Source organism: Euleptes europaea, chromosome 3 (assembly GCF_029931775.1).
Source record: "Euleptes europaea isolate rEulEur1 chromosome 3, rEulEur1.hap1, whole genome shotgun sequence".
Lineage (NCBI taxonomy): Eukaryota > Metazoa > Chordata > Lepidosauria > Squamata > Sphaerodactylidae > Euleptes > Euleptes europaea.
This window is the reverse complement of record NC_079314.1, coordinates 54,385,531-54,399,277: the sequence shown is the minus strand read 5'-3', so window position 1 is coordinate 54,399,277 and position 13,747 is coordinate 54,385,531. Positions and strand designations below refer to the sequence as shown.

The following is a 13,747-nucleotide window of genomic DNA, read 5'->3' as shown; positions in this document are numbered from 1 at the left end:
TAAAAAATAAAAACATGACTTTGAAATTGGTAAACAAACATCGTAATTAAAACCTTTATTGCAGACATCACTCACATTTTTTAAAAATTGAATCAAAAAAGGTTTTTTTAATTGTCTTTCTTTGCATGTCAGTCTTTTGTAAAATAATTAGACATCTGCTTCTGAGGCCTGTTGGAAACTTTGCTTACCAACACAGCTGGATTCATAATGCAGATTTGGTGGCAATCTAGTCCACATTCTGTAACCTATACGTGATAACAGATGCAATGAGGGGGAAAGCAAGTTTTATCACCATTATGACTCCTCCCTTGGTCTCAAATGGCCTTTATCATGTTCAGAATCTGTTTAAGAGCAGCGGACTCTAATCTGAACTGGGTTTGCCCCCGTTACCCTAAATGCTCTTTAATTGGGGAAATTAGCTGAACAGTCGGAAACTATGTATTTATAAAGCGGGATCCCAACCAACTATACCAGAGCCCATTAACTGTGGCCTTGAGAATAAAGACAGACAAGAGATTCCGAATTAAGAGAGTTTGTCATTTCTTTCATTCAATGATGCAACACAAACATAGAGATTCTAAGAAATAAAAGGTAGTAGAATAAGGACAGCTGCCAACGTGGCAGGAGGTCGTTGATTGGGAAATACTGCACCTTTTTCCAGATGAGTTGTCCAAGTTCCAGTAGACTAAGATAGCAGAAAAAGGGGGACATGGGGAATAAACGGGCATGGGTAGCCCCTAGTGTATTCTAGCACGGCTGCTCACTCCGGCAGAGTGGCAGGCTGTATGAAATGGGAAGCCCTAAGGTAAGGTTATGGGTGTGGGCTACCCCAGTTATACTGTTTTTCTGGGGGCGGGGTGAGGGGATTTACCCCTCCTGCGTTCCCAGGTGACAAAAAGGTGACAAAAGACTTAATGGCTAGCTGAGAATTTAGAAATCTATTTTAATTCCAGTGGCTTACACAACCCGGGAAGAACCGGGAGATCTCTGCTGATGTGCTTAACATTCTTAAACAAAAGGCGCGATCACTGCTAACACCTGGGGATCGCTGCTGCATAGCTGGAGGAACGACTCATTGCTGATATCAGGATCGCTGCTGATTGCCCATTAAGCTGCTGATGTTGCAATGGGAGGGGGGTGGTGTTGGCACTGACTACGTGACTGTCTGCTTTTCATGAAATGGCTGGAACAGGGACGAGCAGGAACATGGAGTCTCTCAGGTTCTCTGGAGGTTGCCCTTGCCTCTGCTTCCTAGCTGCCGGCTGCACGGAGCGCACAGGAGCTGCTGTGTCAATTACAATGGAGAGCGCAGCGGCCGTCCCAGTAGCGGTTGGGGCGGGCGTGTGGCTGGAACAGTAGTTGTGTGCCTGCATATCGACTTGCCAGGTCCAGTCCAGGAGTTTAGGCGGCCCGCATGGTTACACCCCCCCCCCACGTATGAAGCCGGCTAGGTGACTTTGGGCTATTCACAGTTCCCTCAGAACTCTCTCTGAGCCCCACTTACTTCACAAGGTGACTGTTGTAGGGAGGGGAAGATGATTGTAAGCTGCTTTGAGACTCTAAAGATCAAGAAAAACAGGGTATAAAACCCAACTCTCTTTCTTTCCACTACCAATGCTGAAGTCACCTCAGAGCCAGTTTCATTTCTGTCCATTTCTAACAAACAAAGGGGCTGGAGCCCTCCTTGGTGGGGGAGGACAGCAGGATCACTCCTTTGTATATACTGTGCAATAATTCCACTTGCCATGTCAGTAGGGCTTCAATTGCCTCACCACTGAGACTCAATGGGGGTTACTGCACTTGTATTCCCAGCGATGTATTAAGAGTTTGAAAACATTTTAAAAAATACTGTTCGCACTCTCTATGTATTCCCACCGATGTATTAAGAGTTTGAAAACGTTATAAAAAATACTGTTCCCACTTTGGCCCTTTTAGCTGTGAAGACGTTTTCCAACCATTTATAAGCCGTAGTATCCAAAAACCCTTTTAAAGCGATGTTTTTTAGAACATTTTCTAACTCTTAATACATCGCTGGGAATACAAAGTGCGGTAACCCCCTTAAAATGCCTGATTGTTTTGGAAACCAATTGGATCTATTAGCCCCCAAGGAAATAGATCCAATTGGTTCTGGTCCGGTCTCCTTTGAGAAGGAATTTAAACTCAATAGATCATGACTTGGCCCTGACACCAGTCTTCTACTTCTCCAACAGGAGCACTAGAAGCTGTTCAGTACAAAAAAGCAACTCCAGCCTGCAACTGCACTTAGGCATTGACTCTAACACAGCATGGGACTGTCTCACGGTGGCCATAAGGCCTCCCGAGCAAGGCCTGACCAAGCAGCCTCAGTCCAAATGCTAGGAGTCCCAGAACAATCATCCTAGGGCAGGGCTATCCATATTTTTTTTCCAGTAGTGGGCTGTATGATGAGAAATGTGTGTATATGCTGGTGATGTGCATTTCTAATTGGTCACAATGGTGAAATACAGCTTGTTAGCTATCCAAAGTGATGGATTTTTTTTACTAGTAATACACAGGCATCCCCACAAAATCCCTCACCAGTTTTATCAACTTAGTACAAAAGGGTAAAGTTGTAGGCCTAATGCTAGTCTCTGATCAAGGCAAGAGGAATACTGGCATTTAAAAGGCTGAACTATACTTGAGAACTTGGTTATATCCAGTTGGTTGTCTTGTCGCAATTCAGACTCCAGGTTTACATCATGCATGGTGGCTTCTCAGGATCAATTCCAGCAGCTTTAGGAAAGAGAACTTACTTGCACAGAGACCGGTTGGGCACATAGCCAGATATTGTGTTTTCTTAATTGGTATAGTTTGCTTGAAACAATCAGGTGCTTGGCAGTAAAGTTTCATAATGCCCCAATGTCATGATGCAATAGTCGTGATATTAAATTTGAACAGCTCAATATATATATATTTTGTTAACACCCTCAAGCAGTTTTCTCTGCATTTTCCCCTCACACACCATTCAGTGGACTTTAAAAAGTGGTAGGAATGTTACTAGTTTTAGGGTATCAGCAATGTAGCTACTGATTACAAAACAGCTGGAAAGCAGCCCACTTGCCGCGGACATGAGGGTATATGGTACTGGATGCTGGCAGAGAGGTCTGGAAATTTGCACCTTCCCATCCACTCTTCTCAAAGGTGTTTTGGGTTACCAAACTGGGTTTGAGAAAACCTGAAGTGGAGCCAGGGAAAACCTGGAAGGTAGATAAGTGTTGTGTGGAAGCCCAAATTAATACTTGTGGGAGGGAGACATATGGAAGAGTAAAGCACCAGCTTCCTTCCTGGACTTCTTGACTCAAGTCAAGACAAATCTTTTGTCTCTACAAAGTACATGCTGGTCCTAGAGCATACTTGGCATGGAAGGGGATCTACTAACTCTGTTTAGTTTCTTAGGCCCTGGATTGGGATAAAAGGAAACCACTGACGGACACAGAATGCTTCTCTCCTCTGCAGGTAGAAGGAGGCGGCATGAAGTTGAGCTCCTTTGCCAGGAGGCTGTACCAGCCTGGACAGTCAGCTGAGCAACATATTACTTTAAAGCTAAACTGCCAGAGCACACTTTCCAGTCTCATTATTAATGCCTTTGCACAAGCTTTCAGAATCACTCCTCACTCATATGTGGATGATATACAGACCTTGAGACTTTGTGGCTTACGGAGAGCCATTTTATGTTCCAAGCTTTGGGCATGCTGTCACTGCACCTGTTTCTTACATTCCTAATGTAGTTTCCGAAATAAAAACAATAAAATTCACTTTCTTCACACATTTTGAAGGTGTGATCGCTCAGCAATATTAATACAAACACACTTCAAAGATAATATTGTTTCTCTGGGTCAAAAAGTAAGCAAGACAACTTTTAATATGAACATGGTTAAATTCATTTGTTTTCAACAGAACAGTTGCCAGATATTGCTCTTATATGCAGAATGAGAAAATCAATGTCATCAGTATTAAAGTGCCATACTTAAAAATTGCACAAAACATTTTTTTATTGCAAAATCTGAACAAAGGTTAGCTCAGGTTGGATTGTGAGATACAGGAACCCTGTTCCCATCACTTGCCCTGAGCATGTTTTTAGACACATCTGTGCACATGATCCTCAAAAGCCACAATTGAGACTTGCTAATTATAGTGAGAAATGAGTAAATCCAAGGTAGAGTTCATTGCAAAGCTTTCTTTTGTATACCATGACACCATCCCCATGCTCATTCAATATGCTGAGTTTCTCAACTCTTGAGTGTTCATTTTCATAAACACAGAAATGACAACATTGGAAGTTTATCACCACATCAAGATGTCCAGATTAATGAAAATATGGCAGGAATAACCTACCCATATACCTCACTGTTGAATTTGGTTACATCTTCCAAGTTACAATTTAAAGTCCCATTGACTATAATCCTAAGTAGTCTCCTATTAAAATCAAAGTCATCAATCACTCAGCCTGGCCATTAACACATCTCTCTTTGAGATACAATCCATTCCAACTATGTTTTTAAAATTCAAACGTTATTAAAATAGGATCAAACAACTGCCTGCATTAGCAAATAGTTTGGAGAACGGAAGACTTTACAGAGGTAGAAAAGTTGATACATAGGAAATAAATAGAGTATATAAAGATGTAAGTAAGAAAGCATACAGCATGTGAACATGGAAAGCAAATAATATGCATTTTTTGGCAAAATTATCCTGTTAGAGCAGTCTTGCTTAAAGTTACATCCATAACCACACACTATAGTATCGGTATGGATCACCTGTTGGGACAGGAGGAAAGAGGGCTGGTAGTTCTCAACGGGCACAATCAGTACTGAGAATCTTCCAGGGGACTGCCTTCACTACTCTCTCATCTGCTTAAACGAACTGTACATGCAGCTCCAGAATCTGGGGTGCAATTCTGAACCAAAAGCACAGCCCCAATTTGTGCATGTATTTCCCAATCCAGACAGAGATGAATACTACTTGCTTCTGCATGGATGGCATCTTAGCAGGATCAAGGCTCTCTATATAATGGAGATGTAGAGAAAATCTAATTTTCTTATGTCACCTGTGTGCCCTTTCACAATGCACATTATTGCTGCCTTTTCCTCAGAGCCCCACAATGTTTCTAAAAACATGATATAAATGCAAAAGTTCACAATAAATGAACTACTCAGTTAAATTAAACACAGCTTCAAAATAAGCAATGATCTCAAACCCCCTCTCCATCAAGAGAGAATCAAATATCCCTGCATAATAAAAGCATTTTCAACATGGTTAGTAAGTACCATTAGTTCACCTTCAGACAAAAATACACCCGACATTTGGTTTGCTATTTTTGTCTTCACAAACACAGATTTCACTTGGATGTTCAAAGATGCATGTGTGTTAGCACTTTGATCACTATGGAGAGAAGACAGAACTATTGTCAGTCTCCAAAGCCTAACAGTGTGTGTGGAATAGGTGATTTGTCACAGTTCATAACATGAACATGGTTAAGGTGAGACTGTGAAGACATCCAAACAATCTGTCTGTGACTTAATAGCACTTCTAATGCGCCTTGCTGCATTTTCCACTCATAAGATCAAGACCTCTTCGTGGAAAACACGTACAAGGCATTTACGAAGATCATGTGACACAGAGTTCAGAAGCCCAAGGGGGCGGTTTACTACTGTATGGAAGTCTGCTTGTGGTCACGGAACTGCAGGCAGCAGCAACAGCCACATTTTCCTCCTCTATGGGCTCCTCATCATAACATTCTGTGTCTTCATACGGCTTTTCTAAGAGCTTCAAGACTTTCCGTACCTGGAAGGGAAGCAAGAACACAATTATTACAGCAAAATTCTGAATCTCTGTGCGTGGTTGGATTTTTTTTTAAAAAAAAATACAACAACGGTAAAAATACTATATAAAAATAAGTCAATAGTATGTCAACAATAGCAAACATATCAAGATCACACAATAAAACCACACTACAAACTTATTCACATTTTTCAGTAAATCGTTTCAACTATTCACAACTGGTGTAATAAAACGAATTAGCTTATTAACTGAAGAAACACTCCTTAATCGAAAAGCTATATGAGTCCAATAGCACCTTAGAGAATAACAAGATTTTCAGGATATGAGCTTTTAAGTCAAAACTGACTAAGTGCTAGAAATTTTTCTTGCTACTATTGTCTGGATTTTTTTAGGTCTGCTTTAGGACACTGCTATCATACGTGTAAAAATGAGGCATTGTATTCACTAAAACAGTGGTTCTCAACCTTTTATATCTGATATCCCACCAATCATTCTACCAAAGAACCAGGGTCCTATTATGACAGAAACAAAAAGCCTAATTCTACCATGTTTACAACTTTTTACTATAAATAATGCAAATAAAAATAAACAAAGAAGTATTCTGTTATTATGTTTATCATTTAAGGTTCGTTTTAAGGACATGAAAAATTGCAGAAGCACAACGGATAATTCCAGGCAGGTAGGGTCAGCGGGAATCGGTACATCAAAGGCACTTGCTGGTGGAAAGGGAAAGGGGAATTAGGAGAAACACCAACTGTCCAAGGTTACTACTAACAAGCCCGAAGGTTATAGATGCGTAATCCGTGGAAGGTAGGGTCAACGGAAGATGGCACATCACACTTGCAGGTGAACACATGGGAACTGAAGGAGAGCAAATTCTTAGTAAACTGTTATGAAAACCCTGCATCCCACCTAGACTACTTCTGCATCCCACTGGTTGAAAACCACTGCACTAGAGCACCAACAATTACTAGTGTTTAGATTGTGTATCTTTGCAATTTTAAGTAGCTACTGAACTGCCATCTTGTAGGTGTCCTCTTTTAATACTAAGCTTACTGAAAATGCAGTGCCTTTGGTAATCTTTGTACTTTTAACTGGAATATTCTTACCCATTCTATATTCTTTTGAAAACTCCATGAGCTGTTATTTTGCAATGCAAAGAAGCATGGTTTACCTCTGAAAAGTCACCATTTTCTGCTGCCTCTATAGCATTTTGAGCAATGTAATTTCTCAAGATGTATTTTGGATTGTTTAAATTCATAACCTTCACACGTTCAGCAATCCAAGCACCAGCACCACTAATGTGTTCTAATTCTTTTTCTAGCCGAACTCTGAAACAACACAGAAACAAGAACAAGAAAGTTCAGGCTAATGGAAAAGTTGTTTATTATTTTTATACAGTGTTCACGTTACCTTCCTGAAATACTTACATATATAAAACTACTAACACTGAGACCGAGACTATAGTTTATAACTAAATTTTGCTCTAACACCCAAAACCTAGTGTGATTTCATCTTTTTAAAGTCTCGTTTTTCAATGATAATACATTCTGATAAATTATTTAAAATTAAAGGGCTTATTTGGAGTATCACAAAAATACATATACAAAATACTAGCTTCAATGACTAATTCATAACACTTATCTAAACAGTATATATAATATTATAATATTAAAAAGGAGAGAAAAGGTTTCTGTGCACAATGCACACATGTAAAATGCCATTTGACTTTCACGGAATTATTGCATGTAATGTTTTTAAAATGTCAATTAGCAAATTTCAAATACATGGCATGTAATTGTCCCACCTGTAATTCAGCAACCAGTCTTTCCAATGTCCTTTATTTCTGCTGAGCAATTCAGCTGCTGTCAACTGCTGTAGCTTAGAGAACTGCTCTATGCGTTCCAATTCTTTATTTATGTTGGATTTTGTTCCAATTAAGGCAAAGAGCTGTGGGTTAGACTGTGCTAGCATCAGCATCATTGAAAGTTGTCTGTAAAAAGAAAGCAGAAGGAAAACACAAATCAAATACCACAGAAAAAACAGGTCTTTTGCAACAATCTGTAATGGTGGTGGCTGGTGCCTTCAATCAGGTACAGAAAACAAGACAAGTATATGTGTTTGGCTCAGCTACCAAATAAAAACTCTGATCCCCCCAAAAAAATATTCCCCAAAATTAGGACTAAATATTAAACAGAGTACAATCACTGCTTTGGAAAAAAAAATACCTGGGATCCATTTGAGGCTTGTAAGCAACTTTCAGTTCTTCTATAGAAGCACACTGCTTTGAAATCTTATCTAAGAAGTTTTCCAGCGTTGACAGATCAGAGTCTACTGAGAAAGAGCTAAGCAAGCGGAAAGTGTTTGTAAAATCTGCCCCTGAAAGAATTAATGGAAACTAGATTCAGCTGTGCAAAACAGCCCTTTTAATTTGTTTCTACAAGACTATTTGGGTTATGGAAAGGTATGGTATAGCTGATCTTGTCAGATGTTGGAAGCTAAGCAGAGTCAGCACTTAGATGGGAGACCAAGGAAGACTTTGCAGAGAAAGACAATGGCACCTCTGCTTACTTACTTGCCTTGGAAACCATACGGGGTAGCCATAAGTAGGCTGCAACTTAACAGCCCTTTATGCATGCACACGCAAGATTATTTAAACCAGTGACCCTCAAGGTGCCCACCAATGGCTTTCCAGGTGCCCACTTGCTTCTCTCCCAAATCAAACAGCCAGTCTTGGCTTTCCTCAATCTCACTGGAGTAGGAGGTATCTCAGAAGAGCCCCAGTGTCTGCAGAGAACACCCATTTGGAAGCAACTACTTCCACTGCAGGAAGATGCTTGGCTTGGAACTTCCCCAAATTTTGTGATTGGCTCGAGTCACTATGGCAGCCGTTCTGTGATTAGCCATACTCCCCATGATAACCATTTTGTGACAATGATCCCCTTGATGTTGTCAAAATTCCTAAAGTGCTTCCAGGTTCAACAAAATTTGTATTGTTTATTTAAAATGCTTTAAGTATTTGTAAATTTGTTGTTTTGAAAGCATTGCAATCCATATCATTAGCTTAAGTAGACCAACAAATGAATATCACCTTGCATTTCTTTTAAAGACATAAATATAATCCACACTCACCTGTGACATGCATAGTTTCTAAAAGGTCAGATACCAGTTTATTATCATCTTCTAACTGGAGCTGAATGAATCCTAGCTTCTTTCTCATTGTCTGCATATAATGCGCCTCAAATTCTGCATTGTATTCTTCTTCCAGAATGGGCATACTGATATCCAAGGGCAGTTCTGGAACTAAGGCTTCGGCAAGTTTCCCGAGATTCCATTTGCAGATCTCTGGTTGCTTATTATAAGCGTAACGCCCGGTGTTATCAGACCCGTTGCAAATATGTTCAGGATCATAGCTATAAAAGCAAAAGAGAACTGTTTGGCACAATAGTTCATAAATATGACTAACTAGAAAAACCATGCTATGGCATAGAACTAAATAATGTTAAAGGATGTATCGGTCATGTGGCTCTCATGCTGAAACATAATTCTGTACTCATTCATTTTAATCTGACCAAAGATGAGACAAAAAAAAGCAGCTACGGAACACAGGCAATAAAACATGGGACAGATATAAAACTAACAAACTCGAAAATATTAAGGTTGCAACACAGATTCTTGCACAATCTCAACACCAGCACGTTTACTCTAATTTAAGGATTTTAAGATATTATAAATCATAATATATATATGCTATTTTGTACCGTCAATGTAACATTTTCAACTAAATGATTCATACTGACCTGTCCATAAATCCAAAAGGTCCATAATCAATTGTAAGACCAACTATACTCATATTATCAGTATTGAGCACGCCATGACAAAATCCAATACACTGCCATTCTGCAACCATCCTTGCTGTCCGCAGTGTCACCTGAACACACACAACTTGGTTAGTTTTCAAGATCTTCCAGCTTCTGAACATGACATTTTCATAAGCATCACATTCCTGTATTATTCCTAAGAGCCTTAGACCCATAGCTACCTGATGGAACTTCTCCCATATACATTTGGTCTGTTTATTAAGGTTGTCTTTGAAACATCTTCTCTGCTATCTCCTTTGGAGATGAGGTGGTTTTTCTTGACAGTATACCATAACCAATGTGCACTGCCCCTTTTAATTTTTTAGCATTAGCAACACACACATAGCTTTCATACAGAGAAGATCCAGTGGTTTGGGGCAATACAGTAGTGGTCTCAATGGTACAGCTGGTGCATTCAAAAGCCTTTGCTTTTACACACATCACAAACTCTAGATGTTCACATTGGCTTGGATCCACACTAGCATTTCCACAGCAGCAAATCCTTGCACCTGTGGAGGAGAATTTTCTGCCTCCTCCATCCTGCAGCAGCCCAAAATGCCCCCCCTGAAATCCCTTCCTTGGGGGAGAGGGGATCCCCAATAACAGGATTTGGAGGGAATACTGGGCTGCTACAGGATGAGGAAAATTGTATTCTGCATGAGCAAATACCTGATCCTGCAGAAATGCTAGTGTCAATTTAAGACATTTTAATTAGAGTTGTTATAGCAGAGGTCAACAACACATCCATCTGGGCAAGGCTGACCACTGCCAGTGGTATCAACAACACTGTGACAAGGTAAAAATGGCATGAGAAATGTAATCAATGTAAACAAATTAGAGGAAAAAGAACAACAACCCATTTTGTTCGTGGACACTTTATTTTAATTTAGTTTTATTTGATTTCTACCCCACACCTTTGTCACCACTGGGGGAAAAAAGGCTTAGAGTCCTGCTCAGTTATAAAGCCCACCGAGCAGCCTTGGGTTAATTATTTTCTCTCATTCAAACCCTCCTGATAGGTTTGGTACAAGATTAAAATGTCATTTGTACCACCCAAAGTGTGGGCCACAAATTTTACACGTGCACGCGCACACACACACACGTGCGCACACAACTGCACTTGACCTACCTCTCTGAAAAAAGCTGCATTCCTTTGAATATTATCGTCAGGGTGTGCTTGCAGAATCTCTGGATAAAAAGTGCTGATCACATAATCAAGCATTTGTATTCGAATTTCATTTCTGTTAACACTAGGGCCTTTACGTCCGGTATATCCATCAGGAGGCTTAAAAATTTCAAATGATCCAAACCTATTTAAAATAAATTGTTCACTACTAGAAATAATTCATACAATAAAAATATTTCAATGAGAGCGAGAGAGAGCAGTTTTATTACATATGGCCAAAGAAAATATGCATCAGAGAAACATAAAAAACTGAGATTACAGTAAAAACAATTAAATGAGACTGAAATACTATATAAAACCCTAGCCCAAGACATAAAACCATAAATTGTACTACAATGTGTGGCTCCAGCCAGAATTTTCATGGCAGCTGGGTAGCAAAATGATACCCCGTAAGTGATGCAGGGATCTACATAAGCTAGGAGGAAAATAATTTTCTCAGTGATTGGACATAAGACTGGTTAAAATGGCTGTGAGAAACTCAGACATGAGCTCCGAGTCAAGAGGACAGAGCAGAGTATAATGGGGAAGATCTCTGGTTCTAAGGCTCCACAGAGACACAGGCACTGGGTGACATGCTTTCAGATGTAACAGTCCATTAACAGCTATTTTTGCCAGATGCATTTTGGTAACACCTACTGTAATAATGCTAGTGCATAGCTCTACTGGACTAATGTAATATATATTTTGAAACACCCCACATGGAGGCCAAACCTTTATAAATATTTTAGTAACATCTTTTCAACAGTAATTAAGAAAAGTTAGAGCTATGGAGCCAGGAAATATTTACAATTACTGCAGGCAAAACTTACATCCTTCAGGCAATATCCCTGCAACATATTTAGTAACTGTGTAGTTATTACTGCACTTTTTAATATTAAACAAAAACCAGTATGTTTACCTGATAAATGTTGGTGCTATTCTCAGGACAATTGTGCACTTCTCTTTTTTTGGATTTCCATCATAAAATATATCGCGAATAACCTCTGAATCAGATGTTACACATGTTCCTGCTCGGGTTGTGGGTATTCCTAGATGAAACATTGCTTCACTGCAAAGGAATTCTCTTATGCTTGATCGCAGAACTTTACGACCATCAGCTTGCCTGTAGTTTACAAAGATTTTACAAGAATTAGAATCAGGATTTTAGCGAATATCTCAAGCTACTTTTTTAAAAAATCAAATGGGAAATGTGGGGGCAAAGGAACAAAGTCACTATGAAAAAATGTAGCCAAAGAACACACTTCAGGTGCATGTGTACCTATGCTTTCAAATTCTCTTCTGTACTGCTAATGAAGCAAGGAGCAATTATTTCCTAATTCTTTTGATCTGTTCGCACCTATTAAAATGAAGAAATTTACCATGAAGTTATCTCCTTGGTAAATGAGCTATAGAAAAATGTGAACTCCGGCCATTTATGCACAGGCGGTTTTGCCTTGGATATGCCACTCTCTCGATGCACATTTTTCCCAACCGAATTCTCAAAACTCAAAAATAAGCCCCCATGCAGTTTTGAGAATTTGGATGGGGGGAAAGTACATCTAGAGAGCGGCAAATCCAAGGCAAAAAACCCCATGAATAAATGGCCTCACTGATACTTAAGATTTGATTTAAAAGGCTGATGGAACAACTGCACGGCATTGCATTGTGAAGTGGCAAAGCAATCCTCATTACTACTGCAAGCCCACTCCTGGTGAAATGAGCAGGGTTTACCCAAAAGCTGTCCAACCTCGATTTAAGGGCACTTTCACACAGCCCAAATAGTACTTTCAATGCACTTTGAAGGTAGATTTTACTGTGTGAACTGGCAAAATCCACTTGCAAACGATCGTTAAGGTGCAGTGAAAGTGGACTGAAAGTGCATTATTTGGGCTGTATGAAAGCTCCCTAATGACTGACTGAAGCTTGATTTCAACGTGACTCCGGCGAGGCAAAAGCAGCTCCCCGCAGACGAAGCCTCTGACTGAAACTGGATCCAGTACCCGAGCAAAGCAGCGACGCGTGTCAGGTTTGCGCGCTCGCGTTAGATCTCCAGGAGCCCCGGCTCTCCTGTCTGCTCTGCACGCGTGTCGACCAGAGGCCGAGCCCGCCGGGGAGGATCCCGCCGGCCGACTGCAGCCGGGCAAGCCGAGAGAGAGGGGGGGGGGCTTTACCGGGAGAAGGGGGTGAGTCCGGCGCCCTTGAGCTGGACCTCCCAGCGCTCGCCGCGCGGGTTCAGCACCTCGCCCAGGTACATGGCGGCGCCGTCGCCCAGCTGCCCAGCGAAGGCGCCGAACTGGTGGCCGCAGTAGCAGTGGGCGGCCGGCTCCGAGCCCGGCAGCGCCCGGTTGCCGCTGAAGTAGAGCGCGGCCTCCGCCTCCAGCTCGGCCTCCTCCTGCGGCGTCCGCGGCTCCCTCAGGCCCAGCAGCGCCAGCGCCGGCGACGACATCGCCACGAGCCGCGGGTTCCGCACGGGGCTAGGCCGCACGCGGGAGAAGCAGGCGCCCGGCACGGCCCGGGGCACGTTCTCCTCGCAGGGGTCCAGCGGCAGAGCCCGCAGGGCTCGGTTGTCGAAGCGAAGCGTCCCCAGCCACCGGAGAGCCTCGCCCGCAGGGGAACCCGACGCGGCCTCCATGACGGCGCGCGGCAGCCAACGACCGACGCAGCGGCCGTTGCCCCCAACCGCCGCCGCCACCCCCATTCGCCTACTACGCCCGCAGCCACCAAAGGGGGAGCCCGCGAGCCCTGGGAAGAGGGGCCTCAGAACAGCGGCCAATCACAGGGCGGTATATTTGCAGAGCCCTCTTCCCTCCAATCGGTTGACGGAAATTCTCTTTCTCCCCCCACCCGCAATTCTTCTCTATGGCCACGCCTACGCTGGCGTCCCCTCGGCTGATTTGGAGCTTGCGCACTGGGTTGCGAGTTT

General features: G+C 41.9%; 1 protein-coding gene across 1 annotated transcript; it reads right to left on the bottom strand.

Moving 5' to 3' along the window:
• Positions 1–5,458: 5,458 nt before the first annotated feature.
• Positions 5,459–13,522, bottom strand: SELENOO (selenoprotein O). Its single transcript, XM_056846787.1, has 9 exons — positions 12,996–13,522; positions 11,744–11,947; positions 10,789–10,969; positions 9,600–9,730; positions 8,932–9,212; positions 8,028–8,178; positions 7,607–7,792; positions 6,974–7,130; positions 5,459–5,802 (listed from the first exon to the last, which is right to left on the bottom strand). Exons 1-9 carry the CDS (start codon positions 13,520–13,522, stop codon positions 5,617–5,619), a joined length of 2,004 nt encoding a protein of 667 aa, XP_056702765.1. The 3' UTR covers positions 5,459–5,616.
• Positions 13,523–13,747: the final 225 nt, after the last annotated feature.